Here is a 17,061-nt window from a genome sequence, read left to right on the forward strand (position 1 = left end):
TCCCTGGATTGCACGTCCCAGGACGAACTTAACAGCCTCGCTATGTGTGGCTAAACTGCAGGAAGTACAGTGGCTCAAGAAAGCTAGCAATGCAATGATAAGCTGGTGACGCATATAGAAAATTCTACGATTCATTCTTTGCGTCCTCCCAAAGAGGCCGCCCCTGAATTGGGACACAGTTAAGGGTTTTAGGATCAATAAGTAACTGCCAGCTAATTGACTTAGCTTCGGCTTTTGAATCCTATGCAAAGCTAAGCAAGCTGCTGCTTTTTGTGGTAGCTTTATATTTACCATAAAGAAGGAGATCAGTTTACTAATTTAACTCTCAGCAAGAAAGAGTATTTTTGAAAATGCAATAGCGTCACTGCTGTTAAAATGTTTCACAATAGAAATGTACTAGTACTTCAACATAACATAATAGAGTAGGCACTGGACTGGTACTTGTGTTTACTATACTGATTAGGAGCTAGGAGCCTAAAACACAAATGGAATGAGGAGAGAGACAGTTTGAAAGAAAGGTGCTATCTATTATTAGTATAGATTATTTCCAGGAACTTTGTTACCTTAATGGAAAGTATAAAAATCAGAGAGAGGAAATTTACTCTTTAATACAAGACTGAGAGAAGATAGATGCAAACCGACAGTGATTAAAACTTTATATGAGTGCAGGATAAGAGGCACCCACATTTCCTTGCTAGATAGGTCATGTGCTTAAGGCTGAGAGCGAAACACTACGAGAGGAAAGCACCACTGAGTGGCTTGTCCATACTGCTTTACCATTGGCTGAACATGTTCACACAGAATGGCTTCATATTGGCATCTGTTTTTGTCCCTTAGGGGTTCTGTGTGCCTGAACCATGCCAGGAAAATACAACCCCACAACATACTGCCGCTGCCAGGAGCCTTCACCATAGGCAGCAAGCAATGTGCCTGTAGACCTACTTTGGCATGTGCCACATATGTTCTTGCTCACTTGCTAATAATAGGATGAGTCATGTGACCACGTGATGCTTTTCACTGCTCAGTATAGCACTGGGTTCTTTGCTCAGTCTCAACATACTAAATTGCTTGTTTATGTTTACGAGGCACAACAGCAGGGCTGGTATTCTTTTCACAGTGTGTGTGTGTGTGTATGATTGTTAGTATGTCAATCTGATCCTAGAATAACTAAGTGAAGCGGAACCTACCACAGAGGCCATTTTGAGTACCTCGGTAGGTGCTTACGTTTCTACCACATGAAACAAAACATGTCTCCACTTCCTCCTTCTTTCTAGAAATGAACTAAAATAGCCCAGATACGAAAGCTGCCAGCTTGTGCATTTGGAGCCAGAGTCTGCACAGTAGCAACGTCCGCTCGATAGATTTGCTCGACCAATCACGAGTCAGTCTCAGCTGTTAGTCCTGACGATTTAACCCCACTTTTATAGAATCACAAAACTGATTAAAACTCAAAAGAATATTAACACTTCAACATAAATCACCGTGATAAGAGCTACCAAAACTGACAGAAACCATCCTTGAGAAAAATCTGCATCCCTTGTTTACCTAGCTGTCGGTTTCTTCTCACGTCAAGTAATGCATGGACATCCCTGTCAAGAGGCATGTTTATCTACAGTCAAATCAAGCTGATGTCTTTCTCTTAGATTTTCATGGTGACATCACATTAGTGTCAGGCTCTCAAGGAACATTAGGTTCAGCAGCCCCCCTCTTCCTGCTCCAATTAGATCAACTTGTGAACAGAATGTACGACTACACTGTTTCAACTTCAACACCAGAGTTTAACTCTTTTAATTCTTACCTTTTTCGACAAAATTCTACACTTATCTATCACCGCTTACCTAAATCACATGTTTGTAATATACAGTCACCTTTTATTCATTGTGTACAACCACAAATTCACAATGACTATTTTGTTTGGTACATTACAAGAATTATTGCCGCAAAGTCAGACATTAAAGTCAAAATAAAGCTTTAACTGATTTATAGTCTATGCAGTAAGTAAAATGCTAAATATCACGCAGAATCCAAAGTCTATGTCATTTTAAATACTCATGTGTAGGTGGCAAGCCTCTTTCCTAATGATATAACATTTTTTATTTATTGTATGTAAAAAAACGTAATGTGGATTATGTTGTGAATAATAAAGAACCGTAAACTATTATAAAATGTTATATTAATGTCTGTAAGTTGTATGGATACTAAACATGCTTGTAGTCTTGTTTTTAAAGCAGCTATGTTTTCACATCTCCATTCTGTTAACACTCTAATGGGATCTTATTTTTAAACGTGCAGTACGCAGAGGAGGCAATTAAAGTGAGGAGGTAAGAAGCCAATGGACTGTCAACAAAAATAAACATAGCAGGTTTGCATTTACCAAAGGCAACATTAGTGTACGGGCTGAAGTTGAGTTTTCTTTTGATATGGAAAAAATCCTTACAGACATTTAGAAGATGACTCCTCAAACACACCGGCTTTGCAGTCGACTTTTCTTTGTGTAACTGTCATCACATGCTGAGATGATACATGGATTATACTGCTGATACTTTGAACTAAAATTGTTCTTGTTTGACTTTTGACATAAGAATCTAGTGTGATGATTTTTCTCCTCTGTGGGCAGCAGATCATAGACTGTAAATAAAGATGGATGACAGCTCCCCAAAATAAATGTCACCTGGTGGCTGGCGCAGTACAAGTCTTCAATCCTGCCTCTTCCATGTTAGTGGATGGGACATGGACCAAAATAAAAGATCTAAAACAAATTTGCAATGGTGGTTTCTGTCATTGCAGGTACTTTGTGTCACACTGATGTTTGTCCAAGTGCTAATTCTTCCAGTAAATTCATTTATTATTTGATGCTATAAAAATAGGGTGAAATGTCAAGATCGACTGAGAGACTGGACCTCAATACAGGGACTCCATCCCTAATTACTATTGAGGAGACTCTGGCTCTAAATGCAAGAGATTGCAGCATTCATACCCATGAATCTGTATCTTCATTTCTGAACAACGACAGGACCTGGAGACATGTTGTCAATCTTTTGCTAATACTTTCTCAATGATGCCGACAAAGACTGCACTTACATCACAATGTGGCCACTTGTTCAGAAGGGCTTTTCATATGGAAACGTAGATCTCCTTTAATCAATAAAAAACACAACAGTTGAAGTATTTCAATGCTTCAAACCTTCAAAACTGAGTCAGTTCCTGCATGTTAATCTGAGGAGTCATCGCCCTGATGCTGTCAATGTTTTACTTCTCTATAGACAGAGTAGCAGGGGAAACCAGTTCATAGGATGATAAGCACATTTAGGGTGCCGCTTTGTGTAGTGTGCATTCCTACGAGGTGATCGACGCTTAAATCAATACTAACCACTGAGCTATGTTTACTATGTTTCGCTCTCCTCTAAGTTCCACACACCGCCTCATGCTAAGGAACCACCACTGACCATGCACAAGCCTTATCCAAGGTTTAGATTAGCTGCTGGAGAGGGACCTTCAGTTTGGGACTAGCTTCAGAGGTAAGTTTCAACCTAGACAGAGGGTTTCATATGTAAATCAACAGTCTGGTGGGAGGTCTCACCTCAACAATCTACAAGTGAAACTCCTGATAAACAGAAAGTGTGTCACTTGTTCAAGGACACCTAAAGAAAAAAACTTCAGTTTTTAACCTAAATTGTAATGAGTTAAAATGGCAAAGGTGATTTGTATATATACACAAAGTATTCACTGTTTTTATTTAAATTGTTGATCCCTTGGTATGTCTGCACAGACAAAAGAAACAGTTCACCCCACACATTGCACTGCATGTTTAAACTTGTCTCTGTGCATGTGAGAAATAAAAGTCCCCAAATCTTTGACAAGTTTCCAGGCTTTACTTTTTAGTTAAAGAGAATTCGACTTCTTGCTCTCAAAACTTCTCATGTTGCATCACACCACATGAAGAAAATGTCCAGACTTCTAGTGTAAAACACTTCTATGCTGGGTGACCTGGGAAAAGCCTCCTCTCTAATCTACAATGACCAAACATGTCTTATAAAGAGGCAATGAACTCAGGACGGATATCCCCAGTTTCGTCAACACAGTGAGTCAACAAATACAACTCCAGCACCTAACTTAATCATTTTCACACAGTGAACCACAGGATAAGACAGAAGAGAGGACATTTAGGCTAAAAACACAGTGTTTGCATTACGCTGTTTTGAGTCGAATGTGAATGTCGGGGCATCCGGACTCTTGGATGACACCACAGGAGCAGTATGGAGGCATGTAGTGGGTTTTTGTTGTTGTTTTATTACATTTGAGAAATGTATCACCAGGACTTCAATTGTATTGGATTTGGCTGCAACAATGTTTACCCTTGAGACTCCAAAAGAGTTTTGTGGACTCAAACACCACCCCTCCATCGGCATAGTTGTGAGTGATAGTGAATTTTTATATTTCGGTGAACTATCCCTTTAAGGGCTGAATGTCACTCTTTGTGTAGCAGACTGCAACAAGTGCAACTTGCGGGAGAGACTGTCTCAGTGTGTCCATTCTCCCCATTCAAACATTTGTTGTGATGTTTTTGACTCCCTCCCTCTCTGATGTCTGCTTTTCCATCGAACCTTTGACCTTGCCTTCTGTATGTGTTGTACAAACAATGATTTTCAGAATACCTCAACCTTTTAATCTCACATTTACAGTTAATCCAGAATGGATGAAGAGTTGCACTTTGACCGTGACACTGTACTTGCCCGGTGATCAATTGTGCATGGCTTCAAAAGTAGTGCTTTGTGCAAGCAAAATACAGTCTACACACAGATGGTCGGGCAGTATGTTGGGACATATTGATGACAAACCAATAGAGCAAGTTTGCGATTACCCACATGGGTCTTCAATGTGTTCACCTTCACAGTTGCATCAACTGGCTACAGAATTTGGAGACCAGAATTTACTACAGATAATACGGTAGGTGTGTGTTGCCACTTTTTACAACGTGCAAATTCAGTAGTTCTATCACTGTGTCTAGATTCAGGGGCTACATACTTCAGCGGATGCAGTCTACCCGGCCCACGAAGGCCGCCTCTTCTGCGAAGTGCAAACCGAAATGAGACGGTCTAATCTATAGAGATTTTCTGTGCTCCGCCTCACCAGCTCGTCCTGCCGTTTTTATTGCTGTTGCTTGGTCTTTTAATGAGCTTAAAAATGTATTAGCATATTCCTATGATTATTAATCAAGTACCAGCAAGCAAGACGGAAGACCTGGAGCACTGTTTCTCTGCTCACTTGGCAAAGGTGGATATGTGGATAAAATATCCTTGAAACCGCATTAAATCTGATTCTCCCCTCATTTCCTGTCAACACGCCACAATAAAACACTGTATTTCCATTAGAGAGTGGTCCAAAAAAGAATTAGTGAACCCAAACATGTTCCGTTGCTGATCCATTTAAATAGACAAGAAATTAATAAAGGATGAGCCAGAACTACAAGACAAAAGCTTTTCTGTGCCCCAGTGTGCTCGACCCTTCTGACATAACAGCATGTTGCAGTTTCAGTTTGGTTCCCCTCTTTAGAGCCGTGGTAAAATTTGGCAAGAATAAAAGCTTGGGCATCGAAACCATCAGAAAGAAATGGTAACGCAAACTGTTCATATGAGGTACCGGCTGATAATGTGGGGCTGCTACATCAAACCCTAATATGTTACACAAATGTTTACATTCAGTCTGTGTCGTCACTTTGTTCGACTGAACAATTGAATTAATTAAACAAGATGTCATTAGATACTTGGACCAGAGTATAAACCGTCTACCTATCTGCCTGAATGGTATTTATACAGAGTTCTGGCAGCTAAACGTACATCACAATTTAATAATGAACACAAGCATATTGAGGATAACAAATCGTCAATAAATATATTTTAACAAATACCCTTTGGACTACAATTTCTCTTTAAAATTATTGCATGTCCAAGAAGCACAGCATCACTCCTGTCCAAGTTCAAGGGTCAACATGCAAATGCAGTGACCTATTTTTTTTTTTGGTCTATTCTAAGTTTTAGGTATCAATATATACAGAGTTTAGCTATAATTAGACTTAATATACTCAGTATTAATATACTTATACTATCCGTTTAGGCTCAATAGGCTGAAACATCCCCATAATTGCACCATTAAGTCCTTTGACATTATTCCTCTTGGTCTGTGGACGATGTGACGCATATGTGAGGGAACACATTGTAACTCAGCAGCCTCTGAGATTCAGATGATTGTGTGGAAATGGGAGAATGCATTCGTGTCGGTTTCCATCCTTTCTATATCTGGCCCCAGATCTGTCTTGGAACTAATTATTCCTGTTAAATACATGTATTGTATAACCCAAATTCAAGGGGCGTGTCTCTGGTGAAATAAGCATGTTCTCTGAGCACGAGCAGCTGCGACTCGGCAGCAGTTGTTACATGCAAATGCAGCCGTCTTCTCTGGTCACAGCACTTCCCTTCCAATAGTCATGGCACGATCAAAAATTTGTGCAGTTCCAAATGTCAGGGCATTTGTGCGACGTCTACGTGCATCTGTGCATGGCATGTGTGTTTGACTGTGTGCTCTGTGTGTGTGCACACAAATTATGCAGCATAGATTTGTGAGTTAGCGCTTGAAAAAAAAAACTGCTTTGGTTCACTCACACTAACAATACAATATTTTCCAGATGGCACTGGTCCATATTGATCGGCAGCCAGAGAATTCATCCCCCTGTGCTTTCACGTGTCTACCAATAAAGTTACCAACAGATATTCAATCTAAGCGGCAAATTATTGAATTTCCAACACACAAACCACTCTGAGGTTGTGTCAAATGTCCTATCTCGAGGGAGTTTATAATATGACAAGGAAATAATAAATATTATCTAATAAAAAAAGACATTTCATATTACCTCTATATACTGAAGTCAAATCAACTAATGGAAACAGTAAGTGAATGATTCCTTCAAATACAGCATTGTTAACATGATTACTGCTGCTTACACCCACGCCTGTTACTTGATTCCAAATCTTTTAGGATAAAGAAAAAAGGCCAATCATTAAAACCAATTATGTCTGTTCTTTAATAAATTACATCTAGTTAAAAGATTGAAGTAAAACTTTACTGTAGCCTCTCTAAAAAAACATGGTCATGCTTCTCATCTGCTAGTGATGTTATTGGAGAATATTATTAATATTATAATAATATATAACAGCCAATATTACTGATGAACAAAAATGCTTTAATTTAAAGTAATCTCATAAAACATTCCCAACATAAACATCTGTGAAAAGAATAACAATCAAAAAACATAATTTCCTCAGGACTTTGAATAGTGTAATCATGGTGACGATTTTTTTTCGGAAGATTCACACAAATAAATAAACAATACAGGGAGTGTCACACACAAAGCACCAGCCTCCATCTGTTCATCTGTGAAGAACCGAACTGAAGTTGACTGATGTGAGCTCTATTGTATATAATGGAGACATTGGCATTTGCAGCTGCCGGTGAACGGGATCAATCAGTCTCCATAATAAAGCTCAGTAATTACAGGCTGTGATTCCAGCTTAAAGTGTGTGTGTGTGTGTGTGTGTGTGGGGTATTCTGCTTTCTCCTCACAGTGTTGCCTCAACATCAGGTCTTGGTGCTGTTGTCTTTTACAAATCTAACACTTAGGCTAACTTGTCACCGTTAGAAACCTGGCTAATGGACACAAGGTTATTGCTGTTATCGGGGTCGTAATGAAGGCAGATGCACGGCAATAAACAAGAAAAGCATCAAGGATTTTGGAGACAAAGGCTCAGAAAGTGTTTTGTCTCTTTCCTGCAGATCTTTGTAAGTAGGCGGATGTTAGTCTCTCTTATTCATGCTGGATTGATGTGAATTCCCCGCAAAGCCTCTTCCTTAAAAGGACTGGGATGACAAGGGTTTTACTGCAGCGTCAGACGACTGCTTTTCATAGTCCTGGTCCTATTTTTTGGATTTGGTTTCCTTATTCTGATGCTAAAAACCTGATTGCGTCAAGACAACCTTATGAAGCCATGTTCACATGACAGAAAAACTGAGCAGTGGAAGAATTTGAGTGGAAAAATGGGCTAGCTTTCAAAGTAGATCTTTTCCACTGATGAACACAAGTCAGGACAGAAAGGATTGTAACCAATTGTGCAGCAGCTCGTAGGCGGCACTTAAGGCATCACATTAATTCTAAGGCACAAGATCACTGCAGTAAGTCATGTGGATTGGCTGGGTGCCTGATGACTACCTTTAAAAGTGACCTTTAAAGAAATTACAGCATGTTGTTCTGATGTTCCCTGAAGTTCTGCAGATCCTTTCTTAATGCTGCTGCGGATCTGCTGCTATCTCAAATGAAAACAGTAAGGGGCCTAGTCACACATACACAAACGTTCCCTTTCATTTCAAATATGTACGAGCGAGGAGGCTAAATAAAACATTTGCTTCCTGCGTCGAGGGAGATCGCAGTGGGGCTTCAGGTGGAGTTCAACTTTGGTGAACTTTGACCAAGGTCATCTGCATATGTGTGACCAGGCCCAGAGAAAATACAGACTTTGGTGATGTCATGAAGTAGCATTATGGGAGTTGTTGTCTTTCTGTCATTGCAGTCAGCTTCTCCATGTCAGGATTCTTTCAGTATTAATGGTTCAGGAGGATTTTACTGGGAGCCCAATTGCTTAAGGCTTAAAACTGGAAGAAGACTGCTCTGTGCATGAAATGGACATGACTGTAATCAAATGAAATGGACCTCAACCTGGATTAAAATAACAGATTTTCACATCTGTGATAATGTGGATATACAACTCAACAAAACATTTAACTTTATATTTTCATACACTTACAAATTATATCTTTGACCTTCAACAAGCATACATCTCATTTCGAATATAGCTAAATCTTTTGTAAGATAAATGCACAGGACAATCCAACCTCTATAAAGCCAGTGGCTATTATTTGTTACTGTAAGCAAAACTAAAACCAACATGTTTGTCCGACTCTTACTTCCCCGGCTTGTCTCTTATTTTCAGCACAACACCTGTTGATTCTTATTGAACAGCAAATCTTTAAATGGGTCAGGAACACATGGTTTGATTTTTTTTAAATATGTTAAATAATATCCCAAAACAGCTGTGATTAAAAGTTAAGTTATTAGCAGGAAAAATGCATTTGGTTAGTCACTGATTAATTAATATTTGGTTCTATCGTAGGCATTTACAGAAGCAAGGCAGTATAAATGTAATTTACTCCTAATAAGAGACAGTGCCCCAGTTTATTATAACAAAGAAACAGCACTCTGGTGCAACTGTGGTTTGTTTATGAGCTATTAATAGTTTTTAGATAATGGAGCTCTATGGATCTATATTAGACTGTACATACACAGACAGCACCTTGTTAGTAAAACCAATACACTGCTCATCTTGGCCTTTTCATGGAATTTGTTAACAAGAAGAAAAGCATCGAAAACAACAAACTCCCTTCCTTCATGAGGAGAAATTCAACAAGATAAGGACTTGTAAAACAACAGATGACTGAAATGGTTTGACAAGACTAATTGACAACAAGCGGCTGAGGTGATATTAAAATTGACAAGTTCTTACCTTGTGTCGGCACTTCAAAACAACACCATAGGCACCTAAAAAGAAGCAAACTGCATGACTGACTGAGATTTACAAGAGCTAATCTTTTCATGAATATTCAGATTATTCATTTTTTTACTACTTTTGCTTTTCAAGAAGCACTAAAAAGCAGATGTTCATAAAATAATCAAAAGTGACAGCTCAGATTCTGTAAATACATCAATGTATGATGAACACACCCGAATGGTCTATAATCATAAATAAACAAAGACTGGCTAGACTTAGGATGTTTCTCAGTCTCACAGGAAATGAGCTGACCGATAATGCCAACAAGTGCAAACAACTTCAGAACCCATTTCATTTCAGCATGTTAATATAATAAAAGTGAAGAGGGCTTTAAATGCGTGTCACATGATTTATGGAAAAACATACTGTTCTGTAAAAGGACAGGTGGCTCAGAATGTAGGACATGAGCATTGGCAAGCTACACCAGTTCTGATATTATTGACCCTGGCAGTCACACTCTCTCTCTCTCTCACACACACACACACACATATACACACACATGCACAAATTCTTGAACTGAGCAGGTTTATGAAGTTCTCAGCGCTCTGTCATCATTGCTAAAAGAAAGCATCTACTCAATTGAAAATGCTGCTTTTAAAACATTTCCATTCTCTCTAACATAGATTATCCTGATGCAGTTGTGACACATTTTTCAAAATGAGAATTTGTTGCTAATACACATTTATTCCATGGACTTACTTAACAGAAATAAGACAAACAATGAAAAAACATGGATGCCATGTCTGTTATCCACCTTGTTGCAAAAAAAAGTATTTGTTGTTCACCTACTGACTTTCAAATCTTGGTTGTTTCCCACTTTTTTCGAATTTGGAAAAATCTGATGGCTACAACAAAATTACTACAAAAACAACATAAATTGTAGTCCATGTGCCAAAAGATGTAAAACTACAATCATGCTCTTTGTTGTTTTTCTCCTGAGATGAGAAAGAGCAGATAAATAAGATAATGTGTCTTTTTTTCTTGTTTGTTAGGGTGAGACGAAATGCAGCACTCAGTCCTGTATCATTAAAAAAAGTGACTGACCTCAAGATCATTTAAATCCACGATGCTGGATCAAATGGAGCGCACAGTGCCATGAGTGCCAAGGCAGAGCTGGACAGAAAAACTTCCACAACTTGACAGACTAATGTGGCCCTAAAAGTGCTGACTTGTTTACAGACACACTCATCTTTGGACAGGCACTCAGCTTCCACAAACCAGCTTAAAGTTTCTCTGTGTCTTCTACTGACACATTATACTTGCATTATAACATTTCTGGGATGTGGGAGTAGGGGTGTAGAAACTGGGATAAGTGGATGGCCTCACTTCAGGGCCTCTGCCACTTTATCACTATATCAAAGCTCAAAGAAAGAGAAAAGCCATGAGAGGCATTTTGGCTGGATTGAACTATGTAATCACTCTGCTGCACTGACATTTGCAACAATAAAACTGAATAACTCAAAAACAACCGCTTTATTTTTACTATACCAATACAAGAGGCTGAATCCAGGTCACTGCCTCTACTTTCAGTGTTTTATGTAACATTAAAATTCTGTAATGATAAATATTTTTGGAACAGTCTCCTTGACCTCAATGGTTTTGCTCTGTTGAAAGTAAATGAGAACTCTCACCTTCACCCACGATCCCAAGGACTTCAAATTTATTCATTACATCACCGATGTCAGGGATCTTCATGAAGTCAAAAGGTTCACTGGGTGAGGAGCATGGAGCTCAGGTGGAGGAGGCCCGGCTACAGGGTGGCGTGAGCCAGCCAGTTGTTGGCTCCAAAGAGATGTTCGCCGGCTGTGAGCCATAATATCCACCACATGCCTTCAGTCGGGGCTCGCTTCAACCTGCACAGAAAATATTGCACCAAATTAAAAACATATACAGTGTTATCCTCACTTGTAAACATGCATCAGTTGTTTACCAACCACAGGTATAAAAAGAAAATCGAATTACCAAATAATTTATAGTTTAGATTCTAAGAGACAGCTAAAAAAAGGGTCTTTGTTGGTCAATTGACGTCAGGACTGCTTCTCAGCTTCTCCAGGTCTTTGAGTTAACTCATTCTAAAAAGCAGTGGTAAAGCCGTCCTGACTTTTGGTCGGCCTGATAAGTCGAGCTAATGAAGGCTGAATCCCACAGTTCTGTGACTGCAATTTAAAATCCTCTACATCAAACCTACCTGTCATAGAAATTCCTCCATGCCTTCAGTTTATAAAAAACAGATCAACTACTTAAAGACTCAAGTATAAAATGTTTATTTTTCTAGATGTTAGAAAGTCCATCCAGAGTAGCAGTGGACATTACAGTGTTTTCGGTCCTATTCCATGCCTCACACAACCTTATTTTAGTGAACCTTATAAAAATAATTTCACTTTCCTATTTCTCAGAGTGAAACAAACAAGCCCTTTATGTAATCTCCTCTGGTGTCCACACACTCTTTACTCTTATTGAATCAGATAAGACTCCAGACACCACTTTCTCCATTTCATCCTTTCCTGGAGCGCTCAAGGACGCGCATATAGCCTACTCACACTCCCCAGTCTCCTACGGTGCTGTGGGCACAGGAGCTGCTCATCAGTATGCAAAACCTCGACACCAAAATAAACTCTGTCTCCCAGAACACTTAACATCACTGTGTGGTCTATTACTCCCCTATCTTACTCAGCTGCACACCATCATCACAGGTATACTGTGGGCAAACTTAAACACTGACAGCTTCACAGATAGTGTCTGAAACCTGTTTTTAAACCTGAGCCTGTTAACCCACTTTGTGCTTCTCATCAGTTCACAGCCTACATGCAGTGCCATGCAGCCCATTGTTTTCCCTTAGCTGATTTATAGCAACAATATACACTCCTGGCCTGGAACTAGAAGACTAATATGATCAGGAATGCACTGGGCATTGCTGTGGATCATATATTTGGTCTGTATCAACAGAATGACTCATGCGTGGTAATGGCCTGGGTTGGTGGAATTCATATTACAGAACCTGTAAACCTCCTCATACAATCCTGGCTCTGTTATGTACGTCCAAATTGGGTTTATATACATCACATTAACACATAATGGTAAGAATTTTACAAGAGACACAGTTTACAACATCAAAGCCATTGGAGGTTAAGAGAGGGACAGAGTGACAGCACAGCACAAACAACAATCAGACATTTACCTTTATCATCATAGACTTACATATTTGATTTAGATTTTAGATTTTGTTATCATATTTTTTTTAAAAATAAAGTCAAAATTATTGCTGGAGATGTACATTGCTGTCACACACCTGTCCTGTTGCTTCATGTTACAATTCTCTCACATAGAGAGAAAAAACAGCAAAACACACGAAACTGAAATGGCTGTGAAATCATAATTACGTGCGTGCGTGCGTGCGTGCGTGCGTGCGTGGGTGAGTGTGTGTGTGTGTGTGTGTGTGTGTGTGAGTGTGTGTGCTGCCCACAGAATGAACGTATTCCCCACATTTCCAATGCAGAGCAGCAATGAATCCAACAAGTCCAATAACACACCTCACCAGTCAGCCTCTCTCCAACCAGGACTAGTTACGTTAACGTCAACCTAGCTCCGTTGCGTTGCCTGATTTACAAAACACACAAAACACGCAAAACACGCAAAACACGCAAATTGGCTCAGAACCAACCTGAAGCTCGGTGACGCGTCCTGTGGATCGAGCCGGAGCTGAGGAGGAGAATCCCCGGTCCGGCTGCAGCTCGTCCGCGACCCGATGAAGTAAAGTCAGTGTTCGGTGGGAGAGGATGGACCCGGGCCCGTTCATCCACCCACCAGCGGAGATGTTTCCATTGCAGCTCCAGTAACTGGATCGTGCGGTTGACAAGCTGCGAGCGGATCACCAGGCAACAGCTGTGAGCGGCGAGCCGACGGACCAATGAGAGCGGCCGATGAGCTTGTTGACGCCGACGCCCCCTCGCTTTTGACCAATCAGAGAGCAGAGTGGGACACAAGCCGTGCCGCGGTGTGAGGGTGTTTTTGTACGAGGCAGGATAATATTGTTCTAATTTCTCAATTACATAATTCACAAGATCACACCCCGCTCTCGGTATAATGACATCAAAGACACATCAAAGTGTATCGACAGCAACAGAAACCTTAATTTAATTAAGTGCCTTGCTCAAGGGTGTCCTGTATTCTCACTCCACAATTATCTGGAGGCAGCTGTGTAAAGAGATGAAGGTTTCTTATTAAGACATTTGCGCACTTTTACTTAGAGGAACAATGTGATTTAGCTACTTTTATGAGAGGAGAGATGTGGAGATTAAAGTCTCCCTTGACAACAGTCAAATTGATCCAATAAGAAGATAATTTAGAATAAACCCAGAGGCCCGCCATGCATGAATTAATTTCACTTAATGAGTTTGAATTAATTTTACTCACTTAATGAGTTTGAATTCATTTTGCTCACAAATATATTTTGTACTGTTGTGAGAAGTTTTCTTTATTTAATAGGGCGTATAGGCATACAGATTACATTAAATATTTTCTGAAGTAAATGTATATCTAATATACTGTATACTTTTCTTTTCCACATTATTATGGACAGAAAAAAGTAAAGGTACAAACCTGCCTCTTGGACGAATTCTAAGGAGCACAAGGCAAAAATAAACCTCATAATAAGAACATGTGTGTGTGTGTGTGTGTGTGTGTGTGTGTGTGTGTGTGTGTGTGTGTGTGTGTGTGTGTGTGTCCAAAAAAACCTCTATTTAATTCAGACCAAATCAGAGTTACTAACATTAAAAGCTCTCCAGGGTCTTATATTTACCCCCGTGTGTATAACCATATAAAACACTGCTGCCACCCACAGGATGAACCCAAAACTGAAACAAACAGCTAATTTCATCCATTACAAGAGATGAACTAAAGTATGTTTGCTTCAGATATGGTGGCATGGGGTCACACTTCTATGATAATTAAAGAGATGAACCATCTCAGAGCAGATGCTGCAGCCCCAACATCCATGAGTCTGTCAGTGACTCAGAGGAGTGGTCCCCAAACTAAGGGTGGAGACCCCTTGGGGGGCTCTCAAAATGAAAAATACAATTTAAAAAATATTAAATATGACATATTTTAGCCATAATTATTACTAGATTGAATAAAGAGTATTGAATTTTAGAATAAAACTTAGTGAATAAGAAAGTATGTTATTAGCAATCTGATTTTCTTCCTCCACACATCACTCTGAAGATATTTATGGTAGATTTGTGAAAGCATCAATTGCATTTTAATCGGTTTATTGCAACACAGGTACTACAGCAACATGTGCATAGAGTTGATAACCCCCCCCCCAAAAAAATAAAATCTATATCCTTAGTTATAAAGGGGTCTTGAATGTCTGACACGGTTATTTTGGGGGTTGAGGCTTTTGGAAACTTAGAAACCACTGAAGAACATTTTGATTTAAGGAAGTTTTCATAAAAAAAATAAGCAATTTGGTTTATGCCACAGGCTGTTTTTAAAAACCCATTGATTAAAATATATCCTCTAACTGAAAACAAAATACTTCTTTATTTTATGTTCTTTTTTTATATTAAATTACTACCATTCATATGAGATGTATGTCTATAGTACAGAATCTGTATGTTTTTTCAGTGCTGCCCTTGTGTTTCGGGTTTAACTGCTGTCAGAGAAGTTAAAATACCGTGTGTGTCTGAGTCAATCATCACCACTGAGAAACGCTGATATGATTATCAATCTATCAATCAGACTTTATTTATATAGCAATAATCATACACACAAATTGTAACATACTGTTACAAAACCTGCTTCACGTTCCCATACGAGAGGTGAAATGTCCCCAAGTAACACAAGCAAGTCCGGTCACCCACACACACCTGCAAAACTCCTGAAGATACCAATGAGTAAACACTATAGAGGCAGACTATAAAAATACTTAAGGCCAATTTATGCCTCTCCGTTTTTTCTATTACGGACAGATAAGACCGCCCTATCCGTCGTGAAACGTCCACTCCGAGGGCGTCGGACAGCTTTTCGTACACGTCTGATTTTTCTAACTATCCGTCTTCATGTTGGAGACCCGACGGACCGCTCTTGGCTGTGATTGGTCCGCGAAACGACATCATTTCCGTATGACGTCATTTCCGTATTTCCGGACCTCAAACTTTCTGTTTACTTGTAGCAACAAACACGAACACAACTATGATTCTACGATTAATGTGACGTGTGTGTTAAGCCAGCGGAGTTGTCCGGCTGACGGTGGCTCGTTAGAGCACTGAGGGCATGTGTGCACGGTCACATACGGTTATAACGAGCTTTCAAAACGGCGCTAGCAGGCTAGGCTAGCGGGCTAGGCTAGCCACCATGCTAACTGCGGTGGTAACAGTGCAAGAACCCGCCGTCACGACTTTAATTCCACTTCTATCATGACACTGTTTCTGTAATACCGTCAGGTTAGAAGCAAACACTGGGTAGTAGTTAGTGCCGGGAGTCCCTGCTGACTGTGTGTGGAAGCTGGGGGGGAGCTAGGTCCGTGTAGCTTCTAGCTACATGTAGCCTCAAGCAGATTCAAGCTGTGGAATCAGCAACACAGTTCGGAAACAAGACCGGGGAACCGCTGCGCTAAGAAACTATAACATCAGCATCTTGACCGCTGGGTGTCACTTTATTTAGTTCTGTTAGTTGCCATGGTTCAGTGTGTGGGACGCAAGCTAACATGTCAACAGAGACACGTGGACTTCTTCTTCCCAAATGGGGTAGGCTTCTCTGAGCTCGTCTTCCGTTGCGCCACCTATGGGTTTGGCGGTGAATTTTTTCCGGACGTAGACTGACGGAGAAGTAAAAATCAAAAAGACTCTTTGTCTCCCGCTGAGACCTCTCCGAGAAACGGACACGTAGAAGTATATAAGAGCCTTAACATACGAAACCCTATAATTGATTAAATGAACCACCTGGTTCAAAGAACCCAATTTTCGCACTAGTAGTTGGATTATAATTGTACTGATCACATTAACACAAGGGGCTACAATGTTACTGGACTAACAAATAAATTAATCCTTATACCTGAACTAGTCAACCCTGTTTGTTGAGTAACAGTTAGTAGTATTTTCTATGTTTTGTACATTATAAAATATAAATTTTGATTATTCACCAAATTTGAAACTGTTGGGCACATAACTATCACATTTGTTTAAAAAATAAAAAAAATCGTTGAAATTTTAAATAAATATAATTCATAATGCAATTTCAGAAATTAAAGCAGAGCAAACAGCAGGCTGCAGTTTTCCTGTAACTTACTGGAGATGGAACAAGGAAAAAATCTGATCAAGAGCCAGCCGGTCAGCGCCATAGAAATGGTTGTTGCTGGATAACAGAGCCAGTTAAAATGAAAACCACAACCTCAGCAATTGTCAAGAGG

The 17,061-nt window shown here is 39.7% G+C and overlaps 1 protein-coding gene across 2 annotated transcripts in view; it reads right to left on the bottom strand.

Annotated features, from left to right (window-relative positions):
• The window catches only part of LOC133010990 (cyclin-dependent kinase-like 5), a 32,774-nt gene extending 19,289 nt beyond the window's left edge, over positions 1 to 13,485 (bottom strand). For both annotated transcript variants that reach the window (XM_061078666.1, XM_061078665.1), the window contains exons 1-3: positions 13,315 to 13,485; positions 11,285 to 11,506; positions 9,609 to 9,643 (exon numbers count right to left, since the gene is read on the bottom strand). In XM_061078666.1, the coding sequence (XP_060934649.1) occupies positions 9,609 to 9,643; positions 11,285 to 11,348 (99 nt within the window). In that variant the 5' untranslated portion in view covers positions 11,349 to 11,506; positions 13,315 to 13,485. The remainder of the gene's footprint in view (positions 1 to 9,608; positions 9,644 to 11,284; positions 11,507 to 13,314) is intronic.
• Positions 13,486 to 17,061: the final 3,576 nt, after the last annotated feature.

The sequence above is a fragment of the Limanda limanda genome, chromosome 9, assembly GCF_963576545.1.
Source record: "Limanda limanda chromosome 9, fLimLim1.1, whole genome shotgun sequence".
NCBI lineage: Eukaryota > Metazoa > Chordata > Actinopteri > Pleuronectiformes > Pleuronectidae > Limanda > Limanda limanda.